Source organism: Centropristis striata, chromosome 24 (assembly GCF_030273125.1).
Source record: "Centropristis striata isolate RG_2023a ecotype Rhode Island chromosome 24, C.striata_1.0, whole genome shotgun sequence".
In the NCBI taxonomy this organism is placed as follows: domain Eukaryota; kingdom Metazoa; phylum Chordata; class Actinopteri; order Perciformes; family Serranidae; genus Centropristis; species Centropristis striata.
The window spans coordinates 9,200,044-9,214,044 of NC_081540.1; the positions used below are offsets into that span (position 1 = coordinate 9,200,044).

Sequence of the window (14,001 nt, forward strand, 5' to 3'; positions counted from 1 at the left end):
TAATATGGTGTTTTTCTGTCATTTATGGACAAATTATGTTCTAATATCTATCAACAGACTATGATAAAGTCATTTTTTATCATATATATATATATATATATATATAATGAAACTAGAAGATCTAAGTAATCTATAGGCACCATGTGCGTCAGGATATCGTGTCGGGAAGTTGTCGAAATAACGCTGCTAAATTCAGCTTTTTATATGTTTTATTAAAAAAAATTCAGAGCACTGAAGCTTAAAGTTGAGGAAAGTTTGAGAAAATATTGCAATTGTTGTAATCCATACATGTTTAATATCAGTTCAGTTCAGTTTGACTGTGTGTTATTTCCACTTTTTGAATTGAATTACCAACATAAATAAACTTTTCTACGATATTCTAATTTATTGAGATGCACCTCTATTAGCAGCTTGACTTTTAGGGGAAGTTATAGATTGGTGCACCAATAAAATTGCTTTGGGGTTCATGAGCTAAAATAAGAGCACTTTTTGAGTTAATATGCACAATTAGCCTCATTTATTTACATAAATACATAGAAATAGTTCACATTTGTAAACAGGAGAACAACAAACTGTGTGATGTCTCAGTCTTTCTTCTTCCCTTTTCTCTTTACAACACGCTGCGGTCCTGCTGGCCCTGGACAGAGTTAATGGACGCTCCCTGGCCGGGTGAGACGGCGCCGCTTTGGCTCAGCTGCTCCCGAGTTCTGGCGGGGGGGGCGGGGCTGCGCCGCTGGCCCTCCAGACCCAGATGTGTGCTGATCTGAGACGACCGGACGCTCCTCATCTGGCCCAGTGCTCGCACCTCATACAGCTCCGTCGAAGTTTTCTTGTACCTGGAGGAAACAGACGGTTATTATATTCACCTCTGATCTCCAGTGAGAGGAAATATGAAACTTATAATGAAGAGAGGCCACTGCAAGTGTCATAGATACACCAGGGAGGGAATAAATATAGAACCCATATGGAAATGGCAAGTTTAATGACGTTCTGCTGTAAAAGAGAAAACTATATTTAGCATATGATTTTTATTATATAAAAATAGCTCACATTTCATTCTTCACCCTTTGATGCACAACATGGTCAAAAATGACCCGCATTCGTTCCCCATGTTATTTATTGCTTGCTTTATGTTTCTGTGCTCTATCTTTTGATATCAACTTTTTTTATGATTGAATATTCCAAGTATTCTTTAAATATCTTGTTTTTGATATCAACAGATCATTATTTCCATTTTGCTTCTCATACTTTATGAAGAAAACAGTTTTTGTATTATTACATAGCTAACTACTTGGCTAAGTAGCTTGCTAAGCTAACTGCTTAGCCAAGAAGTTAGCTAAGTTGTTAGCTTAGCAACCTACTAAGATGAAAAAAAAAGGATATGGGTCATTTTTGACCCATGTTGTGCATTAGAAGGGTAGTGACACAAAAAGGGATTTTATTTCAAAATTAATAAAGGACAACATAAAATTAGGAAAAACAAATTTAGTGAGGAAAACCTGGAATACTGAATGATGAAAATAATTTATTGCAAAGATATAGCACATAAAAACTCTATTGGGTCACTTTAGACCCATGTTGTGCATGAAAGGGTTAAATAACTTTAAAGTTATTTAAACTTTAAATAACTTTAAAGTTATTTAACTAACGAATAACTTTAAAGTTATTTAACCCTTAAGGATGCCGTTACATTCTTTTAGGTGCCTATAAGCTGTGATTTCGATTTTATTTGCTTTTTAATAGAGGTGGGGGGGAAAATCGCTACAGCATAGTATTGCGATATTTTGCATGGCGATATTGTATCGATTCATGGCTGCCAAGTATCGATATTTAGCGCCGGCCGTCAGTATTTTTGTTGTTTTCGTTTTTTCCGGAAGCCGGAGCGGGCTCACTTTTAGGAATATGGAGATACTGGTATCATATGAAAACTATCACATGAAACTAGAAGATCTAAGGAATCTATAGGCACCATGTGCGTCAGTATATCTTGTAGAGAAGTTGTAGAAATAATGCAAAGTTAGGCTTTTTTTATGTTTCATTCATAAAAATTCAGAGCATTGAAGCTTAAAGTTGAGGAAAGTTTGAGAAAATGCTGCAGTTGTTGTCGTCCATACATGTTTGATATCAGATATTACTTTGTTGGTCGGTCTGTGGGTTTGACTCTCATTGTGGAGAAATAAAAGTGAGATGAATAGACTGAGAATTTTCTCTTATTTGACAAAACAATTCTTGATTGAATTGAATTTTGTGGACATAAAATGCAGTGAAACAGTTTAATCGCAATATATTGTTTCTCAATACTCACCATAAATGCTTAAAATCACAGTAATATCGTATCGTGACTCAAGTATCGGGATAAAACCGTACCGTGGGGCCTCAGCTGATTCACACCTCTACTTTTTCAACTTCCTTATTGCCCTTTTTTGCCCTTTTTCCACCTGCTTTATCTCACAGTTCGTCAAATACAGACAGATGGATAGGCACAAAACACCTTAACCTCCTCACTTTTACCAAAAGTCTTGCTGCCTTAACATTTTCAATTAGACTTTTTAATTAAAATCTTTGAGATTGTCACTTTAAAGTTCATGTGGACTCACATTTTCAGCATTAAAGACGACAGAACCACTGAGACGGACGAGGCAGCCATGGCAGCAGAGCCCATCCAGGGCTGCAGCACCAGGCCCACAGGCATGAACACACCTGCAGCCAACAGAGCAGAGAACAGATTATTTAACTCTCTGCTATATAACAGGTTCACTAGGGAGCAGTCAAAGCTGTAATTAGTTTGTGCAACTCTGATTTTACCTTAAACACCACAAGATACCAGTGCAAGCCAATCATTTTCTTTTATTATCATTATCTCTCTCTGTATTTGCTTCTTCAGCAACCGGTTTAATTTCTAGAGCATCTTAAAGCATCAGGCAATGGCGAAAAATCTGTTCATTTTATGGGAATGTGGGTTTTAAACCAGCTTAATGTAGACACAGATAACCCGTTTTAAGGCTGATTCCATCTTCTTTTATGTTACATTTATGAGGTACTATAATAATATAATAATAAGTAAAATTAATAAAATAATGTTTATCAAGGGGAAAATAATTCTGTGATTAAATATATTTTAATGTGAATGCAAAATATCCCCAAATTTGCTTGTTGTTGAGCCTTGTGTCTGGGATTTTCACAGGTTTAATCACATAATTATTTCACTTGCAATATATATTTAAACTTATTTTTCTTTATTTCTGTGTGGAAAGTTTAACATTTAGGCAGAAAAAGGGGGGAAAAAGTGTAAATAATCTGTAAAATGTGGGGGGAAAAAATGACTTTTTCCTATGTTTTCATGGGATTGTGCTTGTAACGTTTACATTTATGACCTCAGCATTACCAGAAGCCTGTTTGGTGTGTTACGAGTCTACAGCCCAGTTTCAGTTTTATATCCTGGCCTGGTTTATATATTATTTTTTCATCATCTTCACCTGCAGCGATGGGAATTCCTAGAAGGTTGTAGATGAGGGCGAAGACAAAGTTGGTCCTTATCCTGCGCACCGTCTTCTTGGACAGCTCCACACTGGCCACCACATCCAGCAGGTCATTCTGCAGAGAAAACCTTCAGTTTAACCCTCTTGGACTTGGAGGGACCAGCAGCCATCTCGCCTGATATTACTGTCTCTAAGAGGATACAGCAGGCTCCAGTTTAAAGCTAGAAGATGGTATCATATGACACTAGATATCCTGCAGTAAGCCTTCTATTAGAAAGCAACCGTGCCATGTCAGGACACTGTGGATCCTGTCAGAAAAGGGGCTAAATAACACTTTGGTAACACTTTACAATAACCATCATTTATAAATGGTAAACAGATAGCTTATTAATGTTTAATCATCATTTATAAACCATATATAGGCCATTTAGAATGGTAAATATATCATTTATTAATGTTTAACTAACTAAATAATTTATAAATGATTGATGATAGGTATATTAATGTAAGTGTATAGTTACTTTACCATTAACAAACAATTTAATTATAATTAATAGTTCATTAATAGCTTTAGTTGCACTCATTTTAACATTTTAAACACCATATTAAGTATGTTAATGATTTTGAAATGATTCATATACCTTTAAGAAATTGGTTGAAAACATTTAAAGATTAAATTTGTATAGCACTTTGTAAAATGGTTAATAATTGGTTTATAAACCATCTATAAACACTACTTGGTTGGTTATTGTAAAGTGTTACCAACACTTTCAAAAGGGTCCCTTGACCTCTGACCTCAAGATATCTGAATGAAAAAATGTGTTGTTTTGGGACCCACGAGTCTCCTTTTTACAGACATGTTCAATTTATTCCATCCCATTCAGTTTTTCTCATACAGAACAATTATAGAATTATTACAGTTATTTTCCCCTATTGTATTTAAATATCTAAAATTAAATTAAAAATTGTTTTTTGTTTGTTTGTTTTGTTTTAATTGTTTTACTTTTTATATTTTTACTTGTTTATATTGTAAATTGTTAATAATTTTCCGGTTCCTTAATATCTATTATACTTTTTACTTGTTTATTTGCTTAAATTTCTAGTTTGCTCCGCTGTTTACTATTTATTGTTTATTTATTGTAATTTTTTTTAATTTTTTTTTTATTTGTATAAAAAAACACTTTTATATGACTTTTATATGAGTATTAGGGACACATTTAGAAAAAAAAATACATTTAATTACCAGATTAAAGTTGTAAATATTGAATGAATTACGAGAATAAATAAAAAAATATTTAATTAATTACAAGAATACATTTGTAAATATTGAATTAATTACAAGAATAAATTTGTAAATATTGAATTAATTACAAGAATAAATTTGTAAATATTGAATTAATTACGAGAATAAATAAAAAAATATTTAATTAATTACAAGAACAGTCGAAAATATTAAATTAATTAAGAGAATAAAGGTTGTTGTTTTTTAATGTGGACCTAATACTCCGTCATACTTTTAACTATTTTTATTTAGATTTTTCTTACTTTGAAATGGGTCATTTTGACCCGAAACGTAAGAGGTTTTTTTTAAATAAATTTTCAAAATAACCAAAACACAAGGTTTATTATAGATTTAAGATTAAAAAACACTTGACATACAGTTCTTTCCCAGCTTTCACTTCTATATGACATCTACTGTTGACCTGCTATCCCCCCCTAAAGATCCTCTGTTTACCCCTAAATAAGACAACAATGACTGTGGGTCGCAGCATGTCACCTACCCGAATGAGGACGATGTCGGCGGCCTCTATAGCCACATCGGTGCCCGTGCCGATGGCGATGCCGACGTCGGCGCGGGCGAGGGCGGGCGAGTCGTTGACGCCGTCCCCCACCATGGCGACTCGCCGGCCTCGTTCCTGCAGCTCTTGCACTTTTGCCACCTTATGTGAAGGCAGCACCTCAGCAAACACCTTCCTGATCCCCACCTGTGGTCCAACAATGATTTAATTCAAAAACACTAAATTACTTAAAAAAGACACAAAATGACTGGAAAAAAAGACACAAAATGATCGAAAAAAGACACAAAATTATTAAAAAAAGACACAGAATTACCAAAAAAAGACACAAAATTACTAAAAAAAAGACAAAAGTATGAAAAAAAGATACAAAATTACTGAAAAAATACTAAATTATTTAAAAAAGACACAAAATTACTAAAAAAAAAGACACAAAATTACCAAAAGCACCTCGGCAAACACCTTCCTGATCCCTACCTGTGGTCCAACAATGATTTAATTCCTTATTACACCACCTTTTTTAACCCTTTTTGACCAAAGGAAGTGCCGGCAATCACATTTTCAAAAACTGGTAGAATTGCAACCAAATAAGATTCATTTATAAACTGTATATAGGCCATTTAGAATGGTAAATACATAATTTATTAATGTTTAACTAACTACATCATTTATAAATGACAAATATATGGTATATTAATGTAAGTTTATAGTTACTTTACCATTAACAAACAATTAAATAATAATTAATAGTTTATCAATAGATAAATAAATATGTAAAGTACTTTGTAAATGGTTAATAACTGGTCTATAAACCACCTATAAACATCACTTAGTTGGTTATGTAAAGTGTTACCCAAAACTGTAGGAACAACAAAACAGGAAGTGGTTATTAAGGTTATTTTGATGTACATGCTGTGTACAATGTGCATTTTATTTTCGTTTTGGTTATAGTTTATAAAAAATAGTGTATCTCAAAAAGTAAGTTATGAACACACTCAAAATAAATTTCCTGTAGTTTGAAAGGATTTTATGCAACTATTTTCCATTTACACTTTTAAAGGATACAGCTATGACATTTCAGTATTTAGAAAAATATGAGTAAAAAAAACACTTTTTTTTGCACTTTTAATCAATTTATTTCACTAGTATCTACACAAGTCCATATATATTATTAAAATGTGGGATGTAAGGGTTGTATTGATCGAAAGCAATTTAAGAATGCTCTGAAAAATGGCACAACAGCATGTAAAAATGTAACTATCTGCTCTGGCGGACTAGTTCTATGCTAGGTCTAAAGGGTTAAAAGAATCTTTTATAAATAAATGCATTTTACCTGTGCAGCGATTGCTTTAGCTGTGCGTCTGTTATCTCCTGTTATCATAATCACCTCGATGCCCATGCTGGTCAGTGTGTGCACTGCTAACGCCGACTCGGGCTTTACCGTGTCTGCAATAGCCAACATGGCACACAGCACACCTAGAACACACACAAACACACAACACAAGGTGAGAGATAAGACATGAAAGCAAATGTCAGTGTTGTTGTTGTTGTTTTTTATCCTCACCATCTATAGCTACCAGGATAGCAGTCTGCCCTTTGGTCTCATGGCTGGACATGGCGGCGTCAACGTCAGCTCCGATGTGGTGGCCGTTCCTCCTCATCCACTCTCTGTTCCCAATCAGGACAGAGTATGACGAAGACTCACCTGGAAACAAAGGAATGAAAATCAGACTGAATGTTTGTGAGAGAACAAGTGAAAATGAAAAATTAAATTAAAGCGTCTAGTGCAGGGGTCTCAAACTCTAATTACCTGGGGGCCGCTGGAGGCAGTAACAAAATGACCAAAAAAAGACACAAAATGACAGAAAAAAGACACAAAATTACAGAAAAAAACTAAATTACTTAAAAAAGACACAAAATGACCAAAAAAAGACACTAAATGACCAAATAAAGACACAAAATTATTTTTTAAAAGACATAAAATTACCAAAAAAAGACACTAAATGACTGAAAAAACACTAAATGACTTAAAAAAGACACAAAATGACAGAAAAGACACAAAATGACCAAAAAAAGACACAAAATTATTTAAAAGACATACAATTACTAAAAAAGACAAAATTATGAAAAAAGACACAAAATTATGAAAAAAAGATACTAAATTACTGAAAAAACACTAAATTACTTAAAAAAGACACAAAATGACTGAAAAAAAAGACAAAAAATGACCAAAAAAAGACACAAAATTAATGACCTTCCATACACAACATGGTAAAATGCCATTCATATAAAACTCACATTAAACTTTCATAAGGTGGGGGCCACAAAATATCGTCATGAGATTGAGACCTATGGTCTAGTGTATTTTATATATTTTTTGGAGTTTGTACTTGCATTACTCCAAATGTTTCCAGCATTTATAAACCAGAGAGTCATTTTAATCAGCGTAACAGTCAGTTTTATTAGGTTTGTTAGTTTTAGCCGCCATAGAACCTGTAGGTGAGTCCTCGGCAGCAGACAGCAGGCTGCTTTCGTCGGTGGTTGCCCCCGGCAGCAGGAAACGCTGGTCGTTGTGCTGCTGCAGCAGATGATCCACGTTGGAAACCCGACAGCTGATTCCACAACCAGGTACTGCCTGGAAGTCCTGACAGTAACCCAGCAAGTCACAGCCCAGCTCCTGTAAATATAGAAACATAGTGAAATAGCTGTAAAAAACAAAGTAAAGCACCTCTCTCAACAAGTGAAAATGAAAAATGAAATTAAAGCATCTAGTGCAGGGGTCTCAAACTCAAAATACCTGGGGGCCGCTGGAAGCAGTAACAAAATGACCAAAAAAAGACACAAAATGACCAAAAAAAGACAAAAAATCACAAAAAAAAAAGACACAAAATGACTGAAAAAAACTAAATTACTTAAAAAAGACACAGAATTACTTAAAAAGACATAAAATGACCAAAAAAAAGACACAAAATGACCAAAAAACACTAAATTACTTACAAAAGACACAAAATGACCAAAAAAAGACACAAACTTACTCAAAAAAGAAACAAAATGACTGAAAAAAACACTAAATTACTTAAAAAAGACACAGAATTACTTAAAAAGACATAAAATGACCAAAAAAAAGACACAAAATGACCAAAAAAAAGACACAAAATGACCAAAAAAACACTAAATTACTTAAAAAAGACACAAAATGACATAAAAAAGACACAAACTTACTCAAAAAAGAAACAAAAATGACTGAAAAAAACACAAAATTACTTAAAAAAGACACAAAATTACTTAAAAAAGACATAAAATTACCAAAAAAAGACACAAAATTACAAAAAAAAAAGACACAAAATTGCTAAAAAAAAAAGACAAACTCACTGTCTCCATGGCAACAGAGAAACAAGAAACTACCAGCATCTGTTGGTCTCGCAGGTTCGAGTCCTTCCTTTACACTTTAATTTACATATTTAGTTATTCATATCTCCTCCTCCATAACACACAAAGTAAAGCACCTCTCTCACCTCTTTGCAGTGTTTGGTGACCGCCATCCCCAGCGGGTGCTCGCTGCTGGCCTCGGCCGTTCCAACCACCGCCAGGATCTTCCTCAGGGGCATGCGGGCCATTTCCCACAACACCAGCACCCGGGTCACCCGCGGCACGCCGTTAGTGATGGTCCCGGTCTTATCAAACATCACCACGCTGATCTGAGGGAGCAGGAACACAGCAGAGCCGTGACCCAATCTTACGTCTGACGGTTTCTTCGTAATTACGACTTCATGAGCCTGTCACATGGTGTTTCCAGCACAAACTCTCCTCGTGCTCCCTCGACTCCCAGAATGATGAAATGTTGGAGCAGAACAAACGTCTTAATCCAGTGTTTCCACGGGGCTGCTCTCAGTGGACTATGGTGGGTTTAAAGATGTTTTTTTGGCCTCAGGCAAACATTTTATCATTCTGGGCAGACTGTAAACATCTTTGAGATCATGAAAATAACTATGAAGAGGAAAAACTAACAGATTAATCAGATTGCAGCTGCTGGAACATCCTCCTCAATCATGTTAATAATCGTTCTTTAAAACTAAACCAAAATCTTTCCTTTACGTTTCAATGATTGTTGATTTTTTTTAAATCTTACATTTTCAATTACTTAAAAACTTAATCATAATTCTGCTTTTTATAGCTCTAGTATGCATGTTAAAAAAATCAGAATACATGCACTGTATATGACCTATATTCATGTATATGACATATATCATATTCATATGTTCGACCACTTGGAAACTGACTTGGAAATTAGGTAAATACATGGCCAAAATGAACATATCTATTCGACCAAATAATCATCTAGTGAATTACTCCTTTTCTGATTTAAAAAAAATTGATATTGCCCTAGTCTATATAGTGATTTCAATATAATTCCTATTACTTGTGCAGCCTTATGCTTATTATTATATAAAGCCACAAAAAAGGTGGACTTTGTTGTCAGAAAGTACTAATTAACTCTTATAAAAGATCACAAATCTCATTAAAATGCAGTTATAAATGCTATTATATGCTAATAACAGAAGTCAGCAGAAACAGGATGTACGGTGCATTGCCTTGTGGGCCATCTCCAGCGGCTCGCCTCCTTTAATAAGAATCCCGTTCTGGGCTCCGACCCCCGTGCCCACCATGACAGCTGTCGGGGTCGCCAGCCCCAGAGAGCAGGGGCAGGCGATGGACAGGACCGTGATGGACGCCTGGAAGGCGAAGCGGACGATGACTTCGGCGTTGGAGATGTTCTGGTTGTAACCCTGTGATGACAGCTTGTTATTACAGAGACATCAAAAACTTTCATGGACACTTTATAATAAGTAATATGGTTATCTTTTTACTGTAAACAAACAATAAAGTTATGATTCATAATGATACTATTTTTAGCAATGCTATAATTTATTTTATTTACAGTAAATTGCACATTTCAACATTTTATATGATATATTAAGTATACAGATACAGAAGTAATTTTTAAAACATCTATAATAGATAGATGGACCAGATATGTGTAACTCTGGTTAATAATTTGTTTGTAAAGAGTGAATAAATAGTTAATTTTATTACCTTTGTTAATGGTTTATAATTCTTGTGTAAACCGTCAATAAAGATAATTTGGATATTATTTTAAAGTTTAAAATTTAATACTTTATCAGTGAGCTACAAAAAACATTTTGTACTTAGATGCTTTAGAAAGTTTTTATTATTGTGTTATATTATTAACTATTTCAATACCTAAGATATAGTTAATAGCTTCTAAAATGTTGTGTAACAATAAACTGTTAAATAAAATAAATTATAATATATATATTGTGGCATGCCGTTGAGGAAATTATTATATATATGGAATGAAAGCTTGAGAATATGGATTTGAAAACCTGATATATAGAAACCTGAGAATATATATTTAAAGTCTGAGAATATGTAAACCTGAGAATTTATATTAAAAGTCTGACAATATGTATATAAACCTGAGAATATATACTGAAAGTCTGAGAATATATATATATATATATATATATATATATATATATAAACCTGAGAATATATATTTAAAGTCTGAGAATATATAAACTTGAGAATATATACTGAAAGTCTGAGAATATATAAACTTGAGAATATATACTGAAAGTCTGAGAATATATATATATATAAACCTGAGAATATATACTGTACGTCTGGTGATTATTATTACTACTTTTTAAATCTGTATGAAAGCAGCTTTTGTTTGCATATAAACATTTCTCTGAGTGCACCTACGGGGAAGTTGTCCTTCACGATGTCAAAGTCGACAAAGCCGACAGCCAGCCAGGCGACCAGCGTCAGCAGAGACACCAGGACGATGAAGGGAACAAAGTATCCGCTGAGTCTGTCTGCAAACTGCTGGATGGGAGCCTGGACAAACACAAGTACACCACTTTAGCTTTTCTCTATGGGACTGTGAAATGAAAGTTCAAGTTGACTTGTACCTTTGAGGTTTGGGCTTCTTCCACCAGTTTAACGATCTGAGACAGAGTCGTGTCTGCACCCACGTGGGTGGCCTCCACCAGGAGAGCTCCGTGAGCGTTGATGGAGCCGGCGATCACCAAACTGCCCACCTTCTTACTGACGGGCATCGGCTCCCCTGATACAAGCACAAACAGGAAAATTGGGACTGATGCATTCATACATTTGCACCTTAATTACTGTGAGAAATGCTGGATCTTGTACTATTACCTGTGGCTTTTTATCTACTGCTGATTTTAATGTGTCTGATTTTTCTCTTAGTCTTTTGCACTTTTATGAAAAGTACTTTACAAATAAAATGTATTATTATTATTATTATTATTATTATTATTATTAATAAAACATTTTTTAATGTATATTTACATTGGATACATGTTGTATTAAGGGAAAACACTACAGGTGAATAGGGTTACAAGTTTTACTGATCAGTTATTTTTTGTATTTAACATAAAATATGCAAATTGGCCATTGTTATATTAGAAAATTTGCTAATTTGCATACAATTGCAGAACAAAAATTTGAACATTGGATAAGGCCAGGTTCAAAATTTTTGTTTAATTTTGTTGGCATGTTAGAATCAAAGATTATTTAACATATATATCTATTTTTTATCAGAAAATAATGATAAAATACTTGCAAAACTACTCAGTTTCTGCAGCTATAAAACTTACGGAAGCCCTGAAAGGCAAGGTGGGAAAAAAACAAGTGTTTTCTCGTACATATGAGATACCATCTTGTACGAATGAAATAAACCAGGAGAAAGAAAAAAAAAGTCACCTTGCCTTTCAGGGCTTCCGTAAAATCTGGAAAGTTTGGCATGTAATGCTAACTTTTAGTTAATTAAGGATTGATCTACAGACACAAATAGACAAAGTGTTGTACAACTAAATGTGTAGTTTGGATGATTCTTACTGACGGGCATCGGCTCCCCTGATACAAGCACAAACTGGCAGAATTGGGACTGCTGCATTCATACATTTGCACCTTAATTACTGTGAGAAATGCTGCATCTTATTCTCTTCGTTCACAAGATCAATTGTTGCTTTCTGTCCCTTATGTATGGAGTATGCTACAGAAAGACTGGAAACTAACTGATTTCATTTATTTTAGCACTTTTAAATCCAAACTGAGAGTTATTTAGGCCAATTCCACAATATGCACTTGTTTCTCATAACACATTTAAGGTCTGTGTCTTATGTAAATATGTAACTTTATTTTGTGTTTGCTGCCTCTTGAAAAAGAGGTTCTTAATCTCTGGTTAAATAAAGGTTAAATTATAAAAAAAAGAAAAGAAACACAGACCGAGAAAGATGCTAAAATCCTTCTTTTAATACAACAAATAATTATACAATATCATAAAATATTCTTTATTATCCATGTTTTAAAGGCCAGATAATCAGATTTTATGTCCTTAATGGCTTAGAGTGAAATAATGTCAGCTAATGCATCTAATGGGAAGTTTTTTTTCTAACAACTGTTCTAAATGCAAGTACTGCTTTTAATCCTCCTGTTATATTGAGGGTCATTTCAAAGCTTAAAAATAAAATAAGATAGTTAAAAGTATTTTTTCATAAAAATAAAAATAAAATTAAAATGTAAAATATATTTTTTTAAATTGAACGTAACAGGAAGGTTAAATCATAATGACAGAAGCAGGATTCCGGCAAACTTTCACTAACAAATATAAAATCAACCCAAAACCAACTTTACTGATTAAATTTCTGCAGATTGAGTTATCAGAAAGCTGACATTTGATCATTTTCTGCACTTTTCCGAGTTCGAATACTGTAAAAACACAAAATCAAAGGTGAATAGTTTGCAGAAATCACTTTTACAATAATACACTTGTCACCTGCTCTTGTACAGTCATGTAAAAAAAATATTAGACCACACTTTTTCTTAATTTTCTCGTTCATTTTAATGCCTGGTACAACTAAAGGTACATTTGTTAAGACAAATATAATAATAGTAGTAACCAAAATCATTATCAAGAAAACCATGGAAAATGTCTAGATATCAGCTCTTAAATTAAACTGTTATCAGCTATTTTTGTTGTTATCATTATATTTGTCCAAACAAATGTACCTTTAGTTGTACCAGGCATTAAAATGAATGAGAAAATGAAGAAAACAAGGGTGGTTAATTATTTATTTTATACTAATTATTTTTTCCATGACTGTATATCCACTGCTAAAAACTAAATCAAACAGGCAGCAATCTGGAGGTGATTGTCCTCCATCATCAGCGGATAAATTCATCACAGTTAGCAGTCACATCCTCGTACCTGTGATTAAAGACTCATCAGCCATGGAGCTTCCCTCAATCACTCTCCCATCAACGGGGAACTTTCCTCCCGGGGCCACTTTCACAATGTCGCCCCGCTGGACCAGCTCCACCACCACCTGCTCCTCCCTGCAGCATACACAGTCACTTACAGGTTCATTTGCGAACAAAGTAATGCACTTAACCCTTTATCAGGCAAATAACTATATTTGGTAACTTCAGGTAATATTTCGAGAAAAAAGTTGCAAATTTACTAGATTAAAGTGGCAAATCTACAAGAAAAAAAGTTGCAGATTTAAGAGATTTAAAGTGGCAAATCTGCTTGAAAAAAGTCGCAGATTTACGGAAAAAAAGTGGGAAAAAAGCAACTTTTTTCTCGCAGATTCACCACTTTAAATCTCATAAATCTG

At 33.9% G+C, this 14,001-nt stretch overlaps 1 protein-coding gene across 2 annotated transcripts in view; it reads right to left on the bottom strand.

Moving 5' to 3' along the window:
- Positions 1 to 129: 129 nt before the first annotated feature.
- atp7b (ATPase copper transporting beta) overlaps positions 130 to 14,001 on the bottom strand; it is a 33,200-nt gene continuing 19,328 nt past the window's right edge. The window contains exons 10-21 of one of the 2 annotated variants that reach the window (XM_059328123.1): positions 13,593 to 13,720; positions 11,272 to 11,426; positions 11,063 to 11,197; positions 9,868 to 10,062; positions 8,791 to 8,973; positions 7,769 to 7,952; positions 6,840 to 6,980; positions 6,609 to 6,751; positions 5,261 to 5,464; positions 3,477 to 3,594; positions 2,598 to 2,700; positions 130 to 836 (exon numbers count right to left, since the gene is read on the bottom strand). In XM_059328123.1, coding sequence (XP_059184106.1) covers positions 611 to 836; positions 2,598 to 2,700; positions 3,477 to 3,594; positions 5,261 to 5,464; positions 6,609 to 6,751; positions 6,840 to 6,980; positions 7,769 to 7,952; positions 8,791 to 8,973; positions 9,868 to 10,062; positions 11,063 to 11,197; positions 11,272 to 11,426; positions 13,593 to 13,720 — 1,915 coding nt within the window. In that variant the 3' untranslated portion in view covers positions 130 to 610. The remainder of the gene's footprint in view (positions 837 to 2,597; positions 2,701 to 3,476; positions 3,595 to 5,260; positions 5,465 to 6,608; positions 6,752 to 6,839; positions 6,981 to 7,768; positions 7,953 to 8,790; positions 8,974 to 9,867; positions 10,063 to 11,062; positions 11,198 to 11,271; positions 11,427 to 13,592; positions 13,721 to 14,001) is intronic. The other variant, XM_059328124.1, reaches the window with a different exon arrangement.